General features: G+C 46.1%; 1 protein-coding gene across 17 annotated transcripts in view; it reads left to right on the top strand.

The window, feature by feature from the left end:
- Nucleotides 1-19,781, top strand: part of ATXN2 (ataxin 2) — a 1,509,788-nt gene that overhangs the window by 1,267,613 nt on the left and 222,394 nt on the right. For 12 of the 17 annotated variants that reach the window (XM_085634789.1, XM_085634788.1, XM_085634779.1 and 9 more), the window contains one exon: nucleotides 12,447-12,500. The exons of the other annotated variants lie outside the window; for them this stretch is intronic. In XM_085634789.1, coding sequence (XP_085490915.1) covers nucleotides 12,447-12,500 — 54 coding nt within the window. The remainder of the gene's footprint in view (nucleotides 1-12,446; nucleotides 12,501-19,781) is intronic. 17 annotated transcript variants of the gene reach the window in all.

Raw genomic sequence — 19,781 nt, 5'->3', positions numbered from 1 at the left:
GCAAGCATGCAAACCCTCATAACCAAATTTCAGCCTCAACACTCTCTTCCAGCTCGAGTATTCATGCAACTCATAGGGATGATGGCCGCTTGCATATTCATAGTGCCTCACGCAAGACTCCAGATGCATCCTCTCCAAGAGTGCCTAGCACGCCAATGGAACCAGGCTCAAGGTCAGTTAACAGATTTGGTGTTGGTAGACGGTCGCACTCATCGCTCTCTGCAGTGGTGGAACACAAAAACCTTTCCAAGGGCGCCCGTTCCTAGAGCCAGTTCCACAGATTCTCTCCACAGCAGACGCATCGCACTGCAGCTGGGGAGCTCATCTTTTACATCACACCATGCAGGGCAGGTGGACTCCTCAACAACAATTACTCCACATCAACCACCTGGAAGTACTAGCCATATTCCTAGTCCTGAAGGCCTTCCGAGAGCAAATATCAGGCAAGGCTGTCCTAGTCATCACGGACAACATGACAGCCATGTACTACATACAGAAACAAGGTGGGACACATTCTCTACAGCTCTCTCAACTAGCACAAAGCATATGGAGGTGGGCTATACCGTAGAACATTTTTCTCCTAGCCCAACATGAGTTAGGAGTCCAAAACAACATAGCTGATCTGTTAAGCCGTCAAACGCAACAGATTCACGAGTGGGAACTTCATCCACAAGTTCTTCAACCATTTTTTCAAATGTGGGGCCAACCACACACAGACCTCTTTGCCACACACGAAAACGCCAAATGCCCAAGCTTCGCCGCCAGATTCCCACACCCATTGTCCAAAGGCAAAGCGATATGGATAAATTGGTCATGCAGATTTGCATACGCTTTTCCGCCTCTCCCACTCATTCCACTGGTGGTGCCAAAGCTACAGCAACACTCACTGACTCTCATTCTAGTTGCTCCAACTTGGGCCAGACAACCGTGGTACACCACATTTCTGGAACTCTCTGTGGTTCCGCACCAAAAACTGCACCTCTCCCCACGCCTCTTAACCCAGAACCGTGGAGAGATCAGACACCCGGACCCAGCTCAGCTCAATCTTGCGATCTGGCTCCTGAGGTCTTAAAATTCGGTTACCTTAACCTTCCCCCTGACTGTATGAACGTTCTTAAAGAGGCTAGACGTCCCACCACTAGAGCCTGCTATGCAGCCAAGTGGAAAAGATTTGTTCTATATTGTCATAACAACACCATCAATCCCCGAGATGTGTCTATCCAATACATCATAGGTTACCTGCTACATCTCCAAAGGTGTAACTTTGCATATACATCTATCGGGTTGCACCTCGCTGCCATAGCGGCCTATTTACAAAATAGACAACACTTATCACTTTTCAGAGTACCTGCCATCAAAGCATTTATGGAAGGCTCAAAAGAATAATTCCTCCCAGAGTACCACCCTCACCTGTGTGGAATTTAAACATAGTTCTCACAAGACTAATGGGTCCTCCATTAGAACCTTTACATAAATGTGAGCTACAATTTTTAACATGGAAAGTTGTTTTTTTTTAGTGGCCATCACTTCTCTTAGAAGAGTTAGTGAACTCCAAGCACTAACCATTCAGGAACCTTTTTTACAAATACATCATAATAAGGTTGTTCTCCGAACTAATCCTAAATTCCTCCCTAAGGTTATTTTTCCCTTCCATCTCAATTAGTCTGTAGAGTTGCCAGTGTTCTTCTCGCAACCACAAACAGTCGCAGAAAGGGCTCTTCACACTCTAGATGTCAAAAGAGCACTGCTTTATTACATCGAGAGAGCAAAACCGTTTCGCAAGACAAAACAACTTTTTGTATCCTTCTCACCACCACATAAAGGCAACCCCATATCAAAATCTGGGATAGCAAGGTGGATTGTCAAACGCATACAGATTTGCTATCCCAAAGCAAAACGAACATTATCAGTTCACCCTACAGCCCACTCTACCCAAAAGATAGGGGCTTCGATGGCATTTTTAGGGAACATTTCCTTCGATGACATCTGCAAAGCAGCTACATGGTCTACACCGTACACATTCACAAAACACTATTGTGTAGATGTGCAAACAAAACAGCACGCTAGTGTGGGCCAGGGTGTACTCAAAACATTACGTTTGAGGCATATGAGCTGCAGATCTCACGCTTGCATTAGATCGCCATCTGGTGTTGGGCTCGGATGCTTGCACCTTGTTGTTGTCTTGGAAGAAGTCTTTGTAGTCACGAGATAGGTGACTCCTCCCTTGGACGATAGTGCTCATGGGCATCGACCCCATCCTTAGATTGTTTTTTTCCGCCATTGGGTTCGGATGCAACTTTTGCGCTCCAGTACGAAATCTTGATTTCAAACTTTTTCGCTGCGCAAAATTTTCAGAAACTCTTCGGATTCACATCGAACATCTTCATCTTCGACGCGCCTTTCATCGGCTCCATTCCGGTCGTCGACGAGGGCCGCTGGACCTATCTACGCCGTAAGGCCTACGGCCCATGGAAAGGATGCCATTCAAGAACTGCCCCCAATGTGGAGCAAAGTTCTCGCACAGTGACCATCACAAAGTCTGCAACCTGTGCCTATCACTTTCAGACGACGAGTCCAGCTGTCCAGCCTGTGCATCCTTTTGATCGAAGAAGACTATTCGAGATCGAAGGGCTCGATGTCACATCATGGCGCAGAGATACGCTCCGGAACCAGAGGACATCTTCGATGAAGGCCCGGATGCCTGAAGACGATTCCGAAGATCTCAAAATCGTGTCTGAGGCAGACGACTTAGACAACCCCATCACTCCTGGTCAACGAGTGAGTACTACTGCCCCTGCCCCAACCCCACCACCAAAACCAAAGGCACTGGTCAAGACTTCGCCTGTTGGCCCCAGTCACGATCGAAAACACACTTCATAAGCCCCGCCTCCGGGCCCGGCTCTGAAAAAAAAAGACAAGCCTTCTGGTAGCTCGGGACCGAGCAAACCTCATGTAATCGTCCCGCCGGCGCCTTCGGCACCGAAGCCAAAGGAACACTGGGCTCCGAAATCGGTTCCGACGCCTTCCACCTCCAAAGACAAATCTGCCCTGAAAACCTCGAGGTCCGTGGATAAGCCGGCTTCGAACACTTATAAGCCTAAAGATCTAGCTTCGGCTCCGAAACCAAGATACTCGGAACCGAAACACAAGCCTAAGGACTCTACCACGCCTCCTAAGGCCAAAGACCATAAAACACAACACCAGCCCCGCTCGGAACCAAAATAATCGGCATCGAAGACTGTTCCCGAGGAAAAGGAACTTTTTCATCCGGATCCTGTCGATCCTAGACAGGAAAAGGTTTATATTAACCCTGAAACAGGATATGTCACAGCTGTGCCATGTAAGAAGAGGAAGTTACATACAGCACCTGCCCCTCCAGTGCCTGTGAAGGACTCTGCTACATCACCTATGCCTCCTTCTTCTCCTCTACTTCCTTCTAACCCACCTCCTCTCCCTAAATCTATTACACCACCTCTGCCTGTAACTTCTCCACCACATACACCACCTCCAGATGATGATGGTGATGACCTAGGGGTGAGGGATGACCCAAATGACCCGTTCACAGATCCACACGATCCACCACAAGATGATTAGGAGTACCCTGTCCCAACAGATCTACCAGACCCCCCAAGCCCCCAGCCATACCCCTCAAAACCATCTCCTCAGACGATAATCTTGGTTTTGGACAATTACTTAATAGGGCTGCCGTTTACCACGGCGTCACAATGCACTCAGACACAGCAGAGGAGGACTTCCTTTTGGATACATTCGAACTGTGCAAAAAGACAGTGCGAATATTGCCAATGATCAAGGGAGTCATTAAGCATGCCCCTGAAGTGTTCAAAGATTCCGTACGTGCCAGGATTCTTAACCCTAGAATCGATAAATATAGACCTGCCCCTGAAGACCCTATTTACATTAGAGGACAGCTGCCTTTGGATTCTCTAGTAGTTTCCAACGCTAGAAAGCGCGCCAACTCACCAACCGCCGGGTATGCGCCACCCCCAGATAAAGAATCCAAATTACTGGATGCTTCTGGCAAAAGGGTAGCTGCGCAGGCAGCCAATCACTGGCGCATAGCCAACACACAAGCACTGTTGGCTAGATATGATAGGGCCCACTATGACCAACTGGAAACCCTATTACAACATTTGCCTGACCAATATAAAACCCAAGCAAATGATCTCATACAAGAGGGCAAGCTAATTTCAAGCGCGTCAAATAAATGTGCACTTGACGTTGCAGACACTGCCTCTAGAGCCATCAATATCAGTGTACTCCTTATGCACCATGCCTGGCTGCACATTTCACGGTTTAAACAGGCGGTCCAGACTACCATCCTCAACCAGCCGTTCAACCAAGAACAACTTTTGTCCCAGCTGTAGACACTGCACTCGAAAAAATGAAGAAAGACACTGAGACTGCTAAGTCCATGGGAGCGTTCGTCTCCACAAACACGTGGCTCCTTTTGTCGCTCCTTCTATAGAGGAGCCTCCAAAAACATTGGAGCAGACACCTCATCTTTGCTTAAAACCTCTACACAGACATCCCCCAGTAGAGGATATTTTAGAGGTGGATACAGAGGGAATAACAATAAAGGAAGAGGCCGAGGTAATAATAACACTCGCACCTCCCCCTCTACAAAACAGTGACTTCCTTCTGCTTCCCCCAGACCATTCCACTCCAGTCGGGGGAAGATTATCACAGTTCCTACCTGTCTGGAATTCCATCTCAACAGACAAGTGGGTAAGACAGATTATCCAGTATGGTTAGTGCCTGGAACTTGCAGCTAACCCCCCCCCCCCCCCACATATATACCACCCAAGCAGTGTCCAATGTCCACAGAGCATCACATGCTCCTAAAACAAGAGTTTCTCTCACTGCTTCAAAAGCACTCAATAGAACCTGTTCCCATACAACATCAAGGAACAGGGGTTTACTCACTGTACTTCCTAATCCCCAAAAAGGACGGGACTCTAAGACCGATACTCGACCTCAGACCCCTCAACCTATATATACACACACAGATCATTTTCATATGATCACTCTCCAACAAGTGCTCCCGCTGCTACAACAAGGCAATTTCCTTGCCACACTAGATCTCAAGGACGCTTACTTTCACATTCCCATACATCCTGCTCACAGGAAGTATCTAAGGTTTGTAGTGGATGGACAACACTATCAGTTCAAAGTGCTTCCCTTCAGAGTCACCACCGCACCCAGGGTATTCACGAAATGTCTTGCCGTAATAGCAGCACACCTGAGAAGACAACACATCCAGGTCTTCACATATCTGGACGACTGGCTAATAAAAGCCAAGTCCTTCAACCAATGTGTTCAACACACTCACAAAACCATCCAAACAATGCACAACGTGGGGTTTACAGTCAACTACACCGTCGCATCTCCAGCCCTCTCATATACACCAATATCTGGGGGGCACAATAAACACCTCCACAGCTCTAGCATATCCCAGTCCAACCAGGATAGCCAGCATACAAACTCTCATCACAAAATTTCAAGCCCAACACTCTCTCCCAGCCAGAGTGTTCATGCAACTCAGGCATGATGGCATCTTGCATTTTTATTGTACCTTATGCAAGACTTCAAATGCGACCCTTACAGGAATGTCTAGCACATCAGTGGAATCAGGCTCAAGGACAACTTACAGATCTGGTGTTGGTAGACAGCCGCACACATCGCTCTCTGCAGTGGTGGAACAAAAAAACTTGTCCAAAGGGCAGCCGTTCCTCAAACCAATTCCACAGATAGTACTCACGACACACGCATCACTCACAGGATGGGGAGCCCACCTCCTCGGACATACAACCCAAGGCAAGTGGACCACTCAACAAAAAATGCTCCACATCAATCACTTAGAACTACTAGCAATATTTCTAGCTTTAAAAGCATTCCAAGTACATGTACAAAACAAAACTGTCCTGATCCGGACGGACAACATGACAGTCATGTACTACATACAAAAACAAGGAGGCACACACTCTGCAGCTGTCCCAGCTCGCACAAAACATTTGGAGATGGGCCATCCCACAAAATATATATCTGCTTGCCGAACACCTTCCAGGAGTTGAAAATCAGATCGCGGATCTGTTGAGTCGACAGACACAACAGATTCACGAATGGGAACTACATCCTCAAGTTCTTCTACCATTTTTCCACATGTGGGGTCAACCAGACATGGATCTGTTCGCCACACACGAAAACGTAAAATGCCCAACCTTCGCTGCCAGGTTTCCACACCCATTGTCCAAGGGCAATGCGGTATGGGTGAACTGGTCAGGCAGATTTGCATACGGTTTCCCGCCACTCCCACTGATTCCACTAGTGGGACACGAGCTACGACAACAGTCTCTCAAACTAATCTTACTAGCTGGCACATGGGCACGCCAACCGTGGTTCACAACACTGTTGGAACTCCCACTAGTTCCGCACCAAAAACTATGCCTGTCCCCATCCCTGGTAACGCAGAGCCATGGAGAGATCAGACATCCAGACCCAGGTCAGCTGAATCTGGCTCCTGAAGTCCTAGTTTGGTTACCTTAACCTACCACCAGACTGTATGAACATCATTAAAGAACCCAGACGCCCTACTACTAGAGCTTGCTATGCTGCAAAATGGAAAAGATTTTCCATTTACTGCACCAACAACCATATTGATCCACTGGATGCCTCCATCCAGAAGATCATTTGCTACCTACTGCACTTGCAAAGATGTAACCTAGCATATTCATCCATACGTTTACATCTTGCAGCACTTGATGCTTATCTGTCAAACAGACAACACTTTTCACTTTTTAGAGTCCCTGCAATTAAGGCCTTCATGGAGGGCCTCAAAAGAATCATTCCTCCTAGGTTACCACCCTCTTCAGTGTGGAATATAAATATTGTTCTTACTAGGCTCATGGAACCCCCATTTGAGCCATTTACATAAATGTGAACTGCAGTTCCTCACATGGAAAGTGGCTTTCCTTATTGCCATCACCTCTCTTAGAAGAGTAAGTGAGATCCAGGCTTTAACCATACAAGAACCATTCTTACAATTACATCGTAACAAGGTGGTTCTCAGGACAAACCCAAAATTGCTTCCTAAAGTCATCTCTACATTTCATCTTAACCAATCATTGGAGTTAGCAGTGTTTTTTCCAAACCCGGACTCCGTAGCGGAGAGAGCTCTACACACCCTAGATGTAACAAGCATTTACAATGCAATGGTCTCGGCATTGGTAAAGTTAGAGCTATTGGCATTGCTCATGACATTATTTTTGCTTAGGTTTTTTGTTTTTAAAACATTTAAAGAAACGGCATTGTCATGAGCAATGCCAATAGCTCTAACTTTAACAATGCCGAGACCGTTGCATCACAGGTCTTTACAACAGGAGCTGTTCCAATAATGACTGTGCTCAGAGCTGCCGGCACGCGCCTTTGCCTGAAAATCCATAGCTTTCCCAAGTACAATGGGATTTGAAAGCCCAATGTGTGCCTCGCCCCATCCCCGTCGAAGATCTGAAGAAAGATGCGCAGAGCCAATCGATACGCATTTTCATGTTTTTTTTCCAACGCTAATGGGTGCACCTGCTGTTTTGAAAAAGTCAGCAATTGGGCTTTTGAGAAACGCTCTTTTCTGACATTTTCGAGTCCGAGGGAATGGCTTCGGAGTCGGTCCAGCGCCACGCGACGAGCCCAGGAGAAGTTTTGCTCGGAATAAATCCGTGGTAATGAAGGCAAGCGATAAAAGAGGCAACGCGGTAATGGGAGACATGGCTGACGGCCGGAGTAATGAGACAGCTAAGTGATGAGATAGCACAGGCGACGCTTGATCTAACCCAGTGACAGGGCCACGGCGAGACATTCATCACATTTTACACGGAGGGATTATGAGAAGATGGCGGCGCCGAGCCTGAGAACGGTCTCCTCCGAGAGCCGATCGCGAGCCAATCACGCCAGCCGTGTCCATTCCGCCGACAAACACCCTCCTCCCCCTGACATCAGTCGATTATTTCCCGACCGCGGGAAAGGCCCATGAGGCCGTAGATGAGGTGCGCAGAAGCATAAGCAGATGAAACGCTCTATAGAGGACGTAAAGGAATCACAAACGGGCAGCGGTGGATGCAAAACAGCCTCGCAGCTTTTTTTCATTCGTAGAAGATAAACTCAAGAAGACTTGCGATAGGCCCTACAGAAAATCGCAACCCCATCGTTGGTGCAGAAGGACCGGGTATTTGTGCCGAACGAAGACCGTGAACGATTTAAAACTAAAAACAAGGAGATCAGGTGAGGGAGCAACGCCGGGACACCACCGCCTTTCTCCGAGGCACAGCAGAAAATGCCTCGGAGAAAGGGAGTGTCCTTTTCGGATTGGGGGGCGTGTTTTGCTGTTGTCTCCTCCCTGAGACTTCTCGCAAAAAACACGCCCCCCGATCCGAAAAGGACGGGGCAGGATTAGAGTGACGGGACCTCTTCTCCAATGGCTGGCCAGCATTTACTAGGCCAGCCAATGGAGAACAGGGAAGAAGAGGGGCGGGTTCAAGCCCCTCTTCACCCAAGTCATTATGTCTCGCGAGCGAGACTGCGCAAGCGCAGCCATCGCTAGCCGAGACCTAAAAAGAGCCCTGCTTTATTACATTGACAGAACCAAATCATTTCGCAAAACAAAACAACTGTTCGTAGCTTTCTCCCCGCCGCATAAGGGTAATCCCATCTCCAAGGCTGGGATTGCAAGGTGGATTGTTAAATGTATATAAAAATGCTACCAAAAAGCGAAACGCACATTAACAATTCCCCCTAGGGCGCATTCCACACGTAAACTAGGGGCCTCTATGGCATTCTTAGGGAACATTCCCCTAGAAGACATTTATAAGGCAGCAACATAGTCTACAACACACACCTTCACCAAACACTATTGTGTAGATGTGCAAGCCAGGCAGCAAGCTTCTGTGGGCCAAGCTGTTCTTAAAACTCTCTTTCAAACTACTGCAACCGATACAGGTGACCACCGCTAGGGGAGATACTACTGTACAGTCTATGCAAGTGTGAGATCTGCAGCTCGTATGCCTCGAACGGAAAATGCTACTTACCAGCATCCATCTGTTCTTGGCATGTAGAGCTGCTGATCCTCACACACCCACCCACCTCCCTGGGACCTGTATCTGTTCCAGTTCTATCTTACTTAGATATACACACATGGACATCTTTTTCTTTCTACTAACTCCATTATTTCCCATCATTGCGAAAAACAATCTAAGGATGGAGTCCATGCCCATGCGCACTATCGTCCAAGGGAGGAGTCACCTATCTCGTGACTACAAAGACTTCTTCCAAGACACCAACAAGGTGCAAGCATCCGAGCCCAACACCAGATGACGATCTAATGCAAGTGTGAGGATCTGTAGCTCTACACGCCAAGAACAGATGGATACTGGTAAGTTGCATTTTCCTTCAAACCACTTCAACAGATACTGGTGGTCGCCGCTAAGGAGGGGTACTGCTATACAATCTATGCTTAGTGTGTGATCTGCAGCTCATATGCCTCGAACGGAAAATGCGACTTACTAGTATGCATCTGTTCTTGGCATCTAGAGCTACGGATCCACACACGCCCACCCACCTCCACGTCTACCTTTATCTGTTCCAGTATTATCTTATTTACAGCATACATGGGCATCTTATCCGTTTCTCACAAAACTCCATCATTTCCCTGCTGGCGAAAAACAATCTGAAGATGGAGCCGATGCCCATGCGCACTATCATCCAAAGGAGGAGTCACCTATCTTGTGACTTCCAAAGACTCTTCCAAAACAAAAACAAGTGTAAACATCCGGGCCCAACACCAGATGGCGATCTATGCTTAGTGTGTAGATCTGCAGCTCTACATGCCGAGAACAGATGCATACTCGTAAGTAGCATTTTCCTTCTTTTTGTTCTCACTGTTTCCATATGCTATTTCTAAAAGTGGCTCCACATGAAAGGTAGTCGCAGAAGAAATTCACGTCAGCGTGTCAGAGAAGGACTTATATGGACGTCGCTACGGAGTTGCTCGACGCCCACTTCCAACGAGCAGAGGTACGGCTGGACAAACATTTCCGGATCCAGTCTAGCACCTGGGGAGAATTCTAAGATAAGGAATCTGTAGCTGAATCCTGTCTCTACCAGATAAGGCGTTACCAAAGGTAAGTAACTTATTCATCCGATCTGTTTCCATTATCTTCAACATCTCCATTGAGGTGTTGGGAACTCTTCTGACTGACAACTTCATTAAACTTCACTCTTACACTGACATGCAGCTTTCCATGTATGTTTGCTCAATCCATACAGCCGAAGTCTCAAACACTGCCTGTGTGTTATCCAGTCGCTGAATGTCCCACACTTGCCTAAAATGTGACCCCACTAGAACCAAATTACTTCTGTTCTTGAAAAACAGTAGACTAGTCAAGTTCTAGCTCTGTGTAATGAACTGTACGGATTCAACCGTCGACTATTACTGTGTGGCAGGTCCTCAGATTCACCCTTTGTCAATAACCTCACGCCGAAGAAGTGCTTCACCAAGAATGTGAACAATGCCTTTTACTAGCACTCCTTACTAAAGGAAGGTAATCCATTCATTTTGGAAAGTGAGTTCAGAACTTCAATCCAAGTTCCACATTCTTGCGTGTGGATGATGACATCGCCTTGTGCCACAGCCTCCCTGACACAGTGCTAGCCCCTCTGAAATGGATCAAGCATTCTGCAGCCAGTTCACAGCAGTCTGAATTCCACAAGCAGATTACTTTCTAACGCCCACACTGTATTAAAGATCCGCTGCATTACCTACACAACCATCTTGATGGTACCCCGTTTCTCTGGCCGAGAAGATCACTATCTCGGGTGGATGTCAGCTGACGGAAAAACATTACATTGAAGATGAATAAATGAAAAAATAAGCCACTAGGAAAATGGCATTACCCAAATATGCACTCCGGATCTGGAACAGCATCACCATATCCATCAAGATTACCACAATCGTCGTGCGGACTAGGAAAGAGCTGAAGGTATTCCAGTTCAAGGAGCACTATACATTGATGCTATGGATAGCCCCCTGAGAATGGAGAACTACATTCCTCTCTTCCCAGGAATTGTTCTTTAATGTATTCTTTGTTTTTGGTCCTGTACTGTGCTCTGCTGCCTTCGACTAGATTAATGACTTATAAATTCCAAATGTATGCCTACATATCTTTATGGAGAACACACAAGTATGTTTTTGCTTACATGCTGTAGAATGTCTCAAGATTGGCCTGTATTTTCTGTGAAAAAGACAACTGATGTATTTCATTTAAGATTTTGTTTAATTTCGGAAATTCTAAAATGAATAATAATTGTATAGTTCATCCTGGAAAGTAAAAGCTTGTTCCCAATGCAGCCAGATGTTATTGTAGGATATAGGATTCTTTTTTCTCAACTGAACAATGTAAGATTGTGTCAAGACACCACTTCTCTATACTATGACCTTCAGGTTACACCTAGATCTCGGAGTTATCCTCCCTGTGTTCATTTTCCCTTTGTTGATCTTAAACGAAGGGTTGTCTAGTACATACTTGGATTTACTCCACATTAAATCATGACTCTATACCATTTATGAATATTCCCAGATGTTGAGGGTCTTTGTTTGTCCAAATCTCTTCCGCAGATGTTCTGTTTTTATTGTGGTATGTTATTGTCAATGATGTCAAACTGCAGAGTTCTAAATCAGTATCTCAAAAGTGCTAATATTGCTTCAAATTAATTTCTTGGCCTGTAAAACATCCTGTATCTGCAAAGCTGAAACATTCTGAACACAGGCGTAGTTTACCTCTTTTTCACTAAAATTAAAATGTACCAAACCTTTTCTCTTTTTAAGCCCTCATTTCTCTATTATTGAAAGACATAAAGCTTACGACAGTTCAGTTTATCAAATCTTTAAATGAAGTGTGATACTAACATGTTCATAATCCCCTTTATTTATCTAGTCATGTTGATAAAATCTGTTTTCCCAGAGAAATAGTGATCCTACATATGAAGCTGTAATTGTATCTCCTTAAGAAATAAATTGAGATTGGAATTTGAAAGTGTTAAGGTTTTTTGACATTGTTTATTCAAAACCACAATTATTATTCATAGTTTTGTTTTAGACTGTCAAATGGTATCCTGTTTTGCAGCTCTTTTTTAACAAAAAACTATTCGGGTTTCGCTTAACAAGTTAAACACATTTCAGCAACCTCTCTCTGTACTCAAATTTATTTGCTCCCATTGTTTGCTTCACGATAATCCCCAATATCCAAAACTAACAGCAGGAACGTTTAACAACCTGAAACGAGCAGTGCATGCCCCAGACATACTGCGTGCGACCAATATATATTATTTGAAGGTTCACGTGATAATGAGGCTAATTTACCTTTCTATTTCCCCAAATTCAGCATGTCCCAAAATACCAAACAACAAGGAAACAGGCTCTTCTTTCTACTTTGCCAGTGAGTTATTTTGTTTGCTTATAATATGAACTGTACATAAACAGTCCGTAGAGGAGAGTATCTTTATATTACACAATTAGTTTTCTTTCCGTTAAACCAATCTGCTTGAATACAGATACAAGAATGTGTTTACTTCACCCTCTCATTTGTTTATAAACTTAAAATGTTAAATGTATTGCCCAAATCACAAAGTAGTGTCCATGGAAAAATCCATTTAATTGTGAAAGTAACTCAATTTTTAAAATAAAGGGTAATGCAAAGATATTATTTTAGATCATTTTTATGATGCTGAGTTTTCTCTTGGTATGACTTTAAGGTTTTAGCTGGGATGTTTCAATATGTATGCTGTATATGAAACACAATTTTTATTTTAACTGGAGCAGTTGGCAGCTATTCTTACAGCCATTGGTTTGACCTTGTTTTATTGACTGATCGCAGGAGGAAGCATAGGACGCAACATAGCACCATTGTGATGGAAACGGTTAAGACCAAGATGGCTCAAGTCCTTTAATAAAGCAAGCTGGTATTCCATATGAGGGGCCCCTCTATGCTTTGAGTAATATAGGTAAATTATATTGATAGTCAGTATGCCTATCCTCACCCAGTTGGTATATGTGTAGTAGACGTAATCAAAGACCAAGCATTTGCACTTGATTACTGCTATTAAAATAATATAGCCCAAAATGTTCCTAGTTAACCCACTGCACTTTTTAATTGCCATTTTGTGAACTACTTTCCTGTTTCAAAACTCAATTTCTTTGCAGCCGATCTACTGTTAAGGCCAGATAATCCAAAGAGGTTCACAGAACATAAGGCTTTGTTAATCATGTGATATAGGGTAGACAAAACACATCACTAGAGATCACCTACATATCTCCTTGTCCGTATTTTGAGTACCATAATGGTTCTTTCTGAAATTTGAATGTTTAATGAAATGCTTGCTGTTCTTAAATGGACATTACTTTATTGCACCCTTAAACTGAATGAGATGCTTTGCATCTTAGTGTTAATGAAGCTAGGTTCTGATGGATACTTTTAACTGTAGATTCCTCACCTTGTAAATATTTCCCTGGTGTCAGACTGGATCTGTAAACTTTAAAGCAGTACTATTGCATGCATGGTGGTGTGCGGCTTCACTCTGACGCCATTCTCCAGTAGCTACTCCTTTGGCTTTAAGAACTTTTAGTTTTTCATTTTAAATTTCTACACAGTGAACGAGGGACTATGTCACCCCCTAAAACAACAATGTACAAGGCATGAATTTTGCAAACAGATGTCTATGACGAACCCTCACTTTTCAATCAATTAGTATTTGTGAAGCGCTGCTGATCACCCTGGGAGGTATTCAGGAGCTGAGGAGTACGGAGCCTTAGTCGAAGAGCCAGTTCTTGAGTCCCTTCCTGAAGCCAGCAAGTGAGGGGGATGTTCGGAGGTGGAGTGGGAGGTCATTCCAGGACTTGGCAGTGAGGTAGGAGAAGGAATGACCTCGCTGTGGCTCTGCTGAATGCAAGGGACGTTTGCAAGGTAGCCGGGTCAAAGTTCTCTGGTTGGCTATTGGAAAGTCAGGCGTTGGTTGATGTAGGAGGGTCCAATGTTGTGGAGGGCCCTGTAGTCGTGGGTAAGTAGCTTGAACTAAGCAAACACAAGGAGATGATGGACAGAGCGCTGAAACTTTTCAGATACTCATCCCCAGTCACAGATCTGGGTTGAATCCATCATCATTCTTTAGCTCACTTCTCCACCTCAGTTCAGACCCAGCCATATGCAAATCAAGTCTTGACCCTGTGTCTCATGGGAACAGTCCAGCCTGAACTGCCAAGCCAGGTCTTCCCTGAACCGGAAACAAGCATCCTGGGACCGGTTTCTGGGTAACACCCTTCATCAGCCAGGCTAGCTTGAATCCTGTGGCAAAGTGAGAAAGGGACCCACGTCTGGGCATACCCTGCCAACTTAGAGCAAACACAAGGAGATGATGGACGGAGTGCTGAAACTTTTCAGACACTCATCCCCAGTCACAGATCTGAGTTGAATCCATCATTCTTTAGCTCACTTCGCCACCTCAGTTCAGACCCAGCCATTTGCAAATCAGTCTTGACCCTGTGCCTCATGGGAACAGTCCAGCCCGAACTGCCAAGACAGGTCTTGACTGAACCGGAAACCAGCATCCTGGGACCGGTTTCTGGGTAACACCATTCATCAGCCAGGCTAGCTTGAATCCAGTGGAAAAGTGAGCAAGGGACCCACGTCTGTAGCTTAAACTGGCATCGCTTCATGATGAGGAGCCAATGGAGAATGCTATGGTGGAGGATGGTGTTGTCCGTATGGGGAGGTCGTGGATGAGTCTGGCTGATGCGTTCTGTATAGTCTGTAGTGTTTGTGGAGGTGGGAGGTTGTTCCGGCGTAGGGAGCATTTCCATAGTCCAGTCAGTTGGTGACGAGGGCTTGAGTCTCTGTTTTCTTGGTGGTGTCGGGGATCCATCTGAAGATCTTACGAAGCATGCAGAGGGTGTGGACGCAGAAGAAGGCTACTGCGTAGACCTGGCTCTCTGTGTTGAGGATGATGCTGAGGTTGTGGATGTGGATGGTGGGGATAGGTGGGGGTCTAAGTGCGGTGGCCCTCCAGTTCTCATCCCAAGGGGAGGTATTTTTCCCCAAAATGAGCAGTTCCATTTTGTCCGTATTCAGCTTCAGTAAGTTGGATCTCATCCAGTAGGCGATGTTGGTCATGGCGTTCTGGAATTTGGTATATACACACAAGGGGGGGCCTGAGGAGATATAATGGACTAACGAGGGCACACTCCCCAGTTAAAGACTCAATACACATTGAGCCCTCGGGTCCGACGTAATGGAATGGGAACAACCGAATGAACAATCCAGTGGGGAGTTTCACTTTTAAGAACGGTTTCCTTCACACACCAAAGGTGTCATGCTTTATCATGAGGAATCCTCCTCGCATCATGAAGCCTTGTCATGATGCGGGCTACGACCCCCCTCTCTGCGAGGGGGAGCTCAGTGATGTTTTCAAGTATGAGGGGTATTCCTAAAACCGATTGTGAGCAGATATGGTGATGGGAGGCATGCAGTTCTGGAATTTGGCTCTGGTGGTGGCGGTGTCATCTGTGAGAGAGCGGATGAATTGGGTGTCGTCAGTATATGAGATGATGTTGAGTCTGGGCACTGGAAATGTTGGCCAGTGGAGTCATGCAGGTGTTGAAGAGGGTGGAGTTGAGGGAGGATCCTTGGTGGCTTCTGCAGATAATGCTTTGGGGTTCAGAGGTGAAAGGTGGTAGGTGGATTCTTTGTGTGTGTCCTGTAAGGAATGGGGTGATCCACTTGAGGGCGTTTCCTCTGATGCTGATGTGGTGAGGTCTGGTGATGAGGGTGTGGTGGGATTTAGAGTATGCTTATGTTGTATTAAGGCCATATGGAACTGCAAGGAGATGTGTCTCCTAACATCAAAGACCCTCCCTCCGCCATGACTGGTCGAAGTCAATAGAAAAGTCCTGTTCCCGCAGCAGATTCTCGTTGCGGTCAAAGTCTTCGGGTAAATGAAATGAGAAAGCAGAAAAAGCCCAAACTCGAATCGGCCCATTCTTGCCATTTTCGAACTCCAGAGAGGGTGTTGGTGTGCCATCCGGTCTTGCGCTCAAACCTCATTGGAGATGATCCAAAGTCTGGTACCTATGCACCCTTAATTTCTAGGTCTGTTTGCTGCGTCACAAGAAGTAGTGGCCTTAAAGGAGAACATGCTGCACATTTTTGCCACTTTAACGTTTCCCTATGGCGCACCTTTGAGCCCCAAGATTTGAAGGTGCCTCCATTCGGACTGCTGCCAGTGTATCCACCCTCAGTGCGCCATCTGTGCCCCTTCAACCCACATCAGGTTCAACATCGGCGCCGATTTAAGTTCCAATGCCACTCGCTGCACTGGTTTTCTTTGTATCGATACCAGTGGCAACACCCGAGGACAATTTGCAGAATCCAACACTACCTTGACACTACCTTTACCGAGGTCTAGCCCAGCTTTCACCAGAGTGCAGCCAACAGGCAGTCCTTCCAATTCTTACAATTTGCCCTTACCGTACAGTGGGGCCCAAACTTTGCACAGTCTTTTCTGCATGGACTCGGACCATGGCAATTTTGGTGAAGGGGATGCTCATGCCCCACAATATGATGAACACTTTTTGAAAAAAAACAAAATGACAGTGGCCTAGATACTTTTCAAGATACTAGCCTTGTTTCCTGGTCCTGCTACTGAGGCAAACACCTCCTTCTCCCGTTGTTATGCAAAGGGTTGCAGAAGTATTAGACATACAACTTACAACTGTAGAGATGAAGACTAATGGTCTGGTAGAGGTTCTCCAACCTGGTCAAGCCCCTACAGAACCTCTACTACCATTTAATGAGGCCCTTACAAATTCCCCTTTGGTCACGTGGGCAAAACAGTTTTCAGGACCATCAGTTGATAGGTAGTAACGTCATCGTCCAGCACCAGGCGATCCATACTTAATTACACAACGTCCTACTCCAGAGTGTTTGATAGTACAGGTGTCCACTAGAAATTACCAACAGTTTCTGTACTACTCAAACTGATTGGGAGTCAAAGAGAATAGAAGTGTACTTGTTTCCTCTACGACCCTTGCTCTCCGCTCAGTAAACATCAGCTGTCTTCTAGGCTGCTACTCCCATGCCTTATGGGACACAGTGGTTCAAGTTTTATTGGCAGCTCCAGAGGACCTTTAGGCGTCCATAACCCTAACTAATCAGGATGGCTACTAGACAGCAAAATTTGTGATCTGCCCTGGCTCGGACATGACTGAATGCCTAGGTTGGGCGATGGGTACAAGTGTGCCACTTTGGTGCCGCACCTGGCTGAGATCTACAGGTTTCTCCAGGGATGTCTGAGCATCCCTATTGGGAATACCCTATGATGGTTCTCATTTCTTTATTGAAAAAGTGGATTATGCCCTGGAATGATTTAAAGAAAGCAGGGCCACAGTACATTCCTTGGGTCTCTCTGGCCCTACCGGACATTCCACCAGTAAATATGAGCTCTCTGTGGCTATGGTCAAGGATTTCAGTTTCGCCAGTGTCAGATCCCGCCGCAACAGGCTTTTCGACTCTTTTGTGGCTGAAGCTGTGGTTCACAAAACAATTCCCAGGACAACAGGGACAATGAACAACTCAGTCCCCCACTCTCCTTCATCTGCAAAACCGATTTAGTGAGTCCTTGGTGACACGCAGTCACACTTTTAGATGCAGGATCCAATGTTTTGTCCAAGGGTGGCAGGCGATCGCGTCAGACATGTGGGTCCTCCAAATTGTCCATTGGGTCTTTGTCCCCCCACTTCTCCCTACCCTGCTGCACCTTTCACCACCATCAAGGCAGCTGACGGAGGACCAACTGTCTTCCAGTAGGCAGTGCAGGCCCTTTTAGCCAAAGGGTCCATAGAGTGCGTTCCAGCCTCATGTAGTAACTGGGTGTTATTCATGCTACTTCCTTTTGCAAGAGGCCTCTTAAAGTCTTCCTCTAAGAAGGACAATTTCAATACACTCATGCTAACCCAGGTCCTGTCTGCCCTAGACTGGATAGTGGCTCTGGACATGCAGGATGATTATTTCCATATCCCCATCCTGCAGGCCCGCATGTGCTGCCTGCAGTTCACAGTGGGCCAGGAGTATTTTTAGTTTGCAGTGCTTCATTTTGGTCTCACCAGTGCCCCTCGGGAGTTCACAAAAGTGATGGCGGTGGTCACAGCACACCTTTGGAGAACAGGGTACCTGTCTTTCCACAACTTGACGACTGGCTGCTGGAGGCGTGCTTGCCCCATGCAGTCCTCAACCATCTCCAGATGACAAACCTTCTAACATTGTTAGGGTTCACTAGCTACGTGCCAAAGTCATAACTGACTCCTTTGCTGACTCCCAAATTCATCTGTTCAATTCTGGATACTGTAGGGTTTTGTGCCTTTCTCCAAGAGCAGAGAGTCCAGGACATTATGGCTATGATCCTAATGTTTCGGTCTCTGTCCTGGATTTCAGCGTGGTTGACTCTGAGGCTGTTGCATTGTTGGACTCCAGCATCTTTCTGGTTAAACATACCAAATGACACACCGGGCTCTGTCTTTGGGCCTCAATTCCCAGTGGGTACAGTACCAGGAAAATCAGTTGGATTGTATCCAGATTTCAGAGGAGACCTGCAATGGTAGCTAATGTACCATCATTGTTTCGCTGGCAGTCCCATCTCCTTACCCACCCTGATTTGACAGTGGTGATGGGTAGATCACTTTTTGGTCAGCGAGACTACCTGGGAGAGGTGGAGACCACATGAATCTGTTTGAGTTGAAAGCGGTTCACTTGGTGCTGAAGGCCTTCCTGGCAAATATCAGAGGAATGCTGTTGTAGGTGGTCACAGGCAACATTACCGCCATGTGGTACTGGAGCAAGCAGAGCTGGTGGCGCCCTGACTTCTGTCAGGAGGCTCTACACCACAGGACGTGGCTAGACTGTCAGGAAATGTTCCAGCATCTCTAAATGCTAGTGAGGACAAACTCATCTGCTGACACTTAGCGGATCACGGATGGCAGTTGCACCCAGAGTGGTGCAAGACATCTTCCATCAATGGGGAGAACTCTGGCTTAATCTTTCCGCCACTGCAGAGAACGCCCAATGTCAGGACTTGTGCACAGTAGTTTCCAAGCAGCTCTCACAGAGATGCATTCAGTCTATTATGGAGTTCGGGACTCTTGTCTGCTGCCCCTACTACCATGAGTTCTGACTGGGTCTAGGTCATCTTAGTGGCACCGGATTGGGCCAAGAAAGTGTTACCTAAACGTTTGGGAATGAGCATGCGTCCTTTGATAAAGCTGCAGTTTCAGGAGGATCTTCTGTTGTAACAGCAGGACAGGATACTGCGCACTGGGCCTGCACATTTTGCATCTCCGTGCTTGGAGATTGAGCGGTGGCAGTCGATTTCTTTGGACATTTCCTCTTGAGGTTGTTGATGTCATCTTGACAGCGAAGAGTACCTCCACAAAATCTGTGTTTGCCTGTCAGGATAATTTTGTGGCTTGGTGCGAAACCAGACAAATTGGCCCACTACTTACCAAGTTATCTGAAGTTGTTTTTCATATTGTTCCTGCCTCAGCAAGAACTTGCCGTAGGCACTGTTAAAGGCTACTTTTCATAGTTGCTAAATGAGCTGCCTTTAAGTCTCACCTGTTGTAATAAGATTTTTGAAAGGTTTCCAACATTTGTATACACCAACACCCTTTGTGATGC

Source organism: Triturus cristatus, chromosome 11 (assembly GCF_964204655.1).
Source record: "Triturus cristatus chromosome 11, aTriCri1.1, whole genome shotgun sequence".
Classification (NCBI taxonomy): domain Eukaryota; kingdom Metazoa; phylum Chordata; class Amphibia; order Caudata; family Salamandridae; genus Triturus; species Triturus cristatus.
Note: the sequence above shows the minus strand (reverse complement) of the source record. Positions and strands in the feature narration are given on the sequence as shown.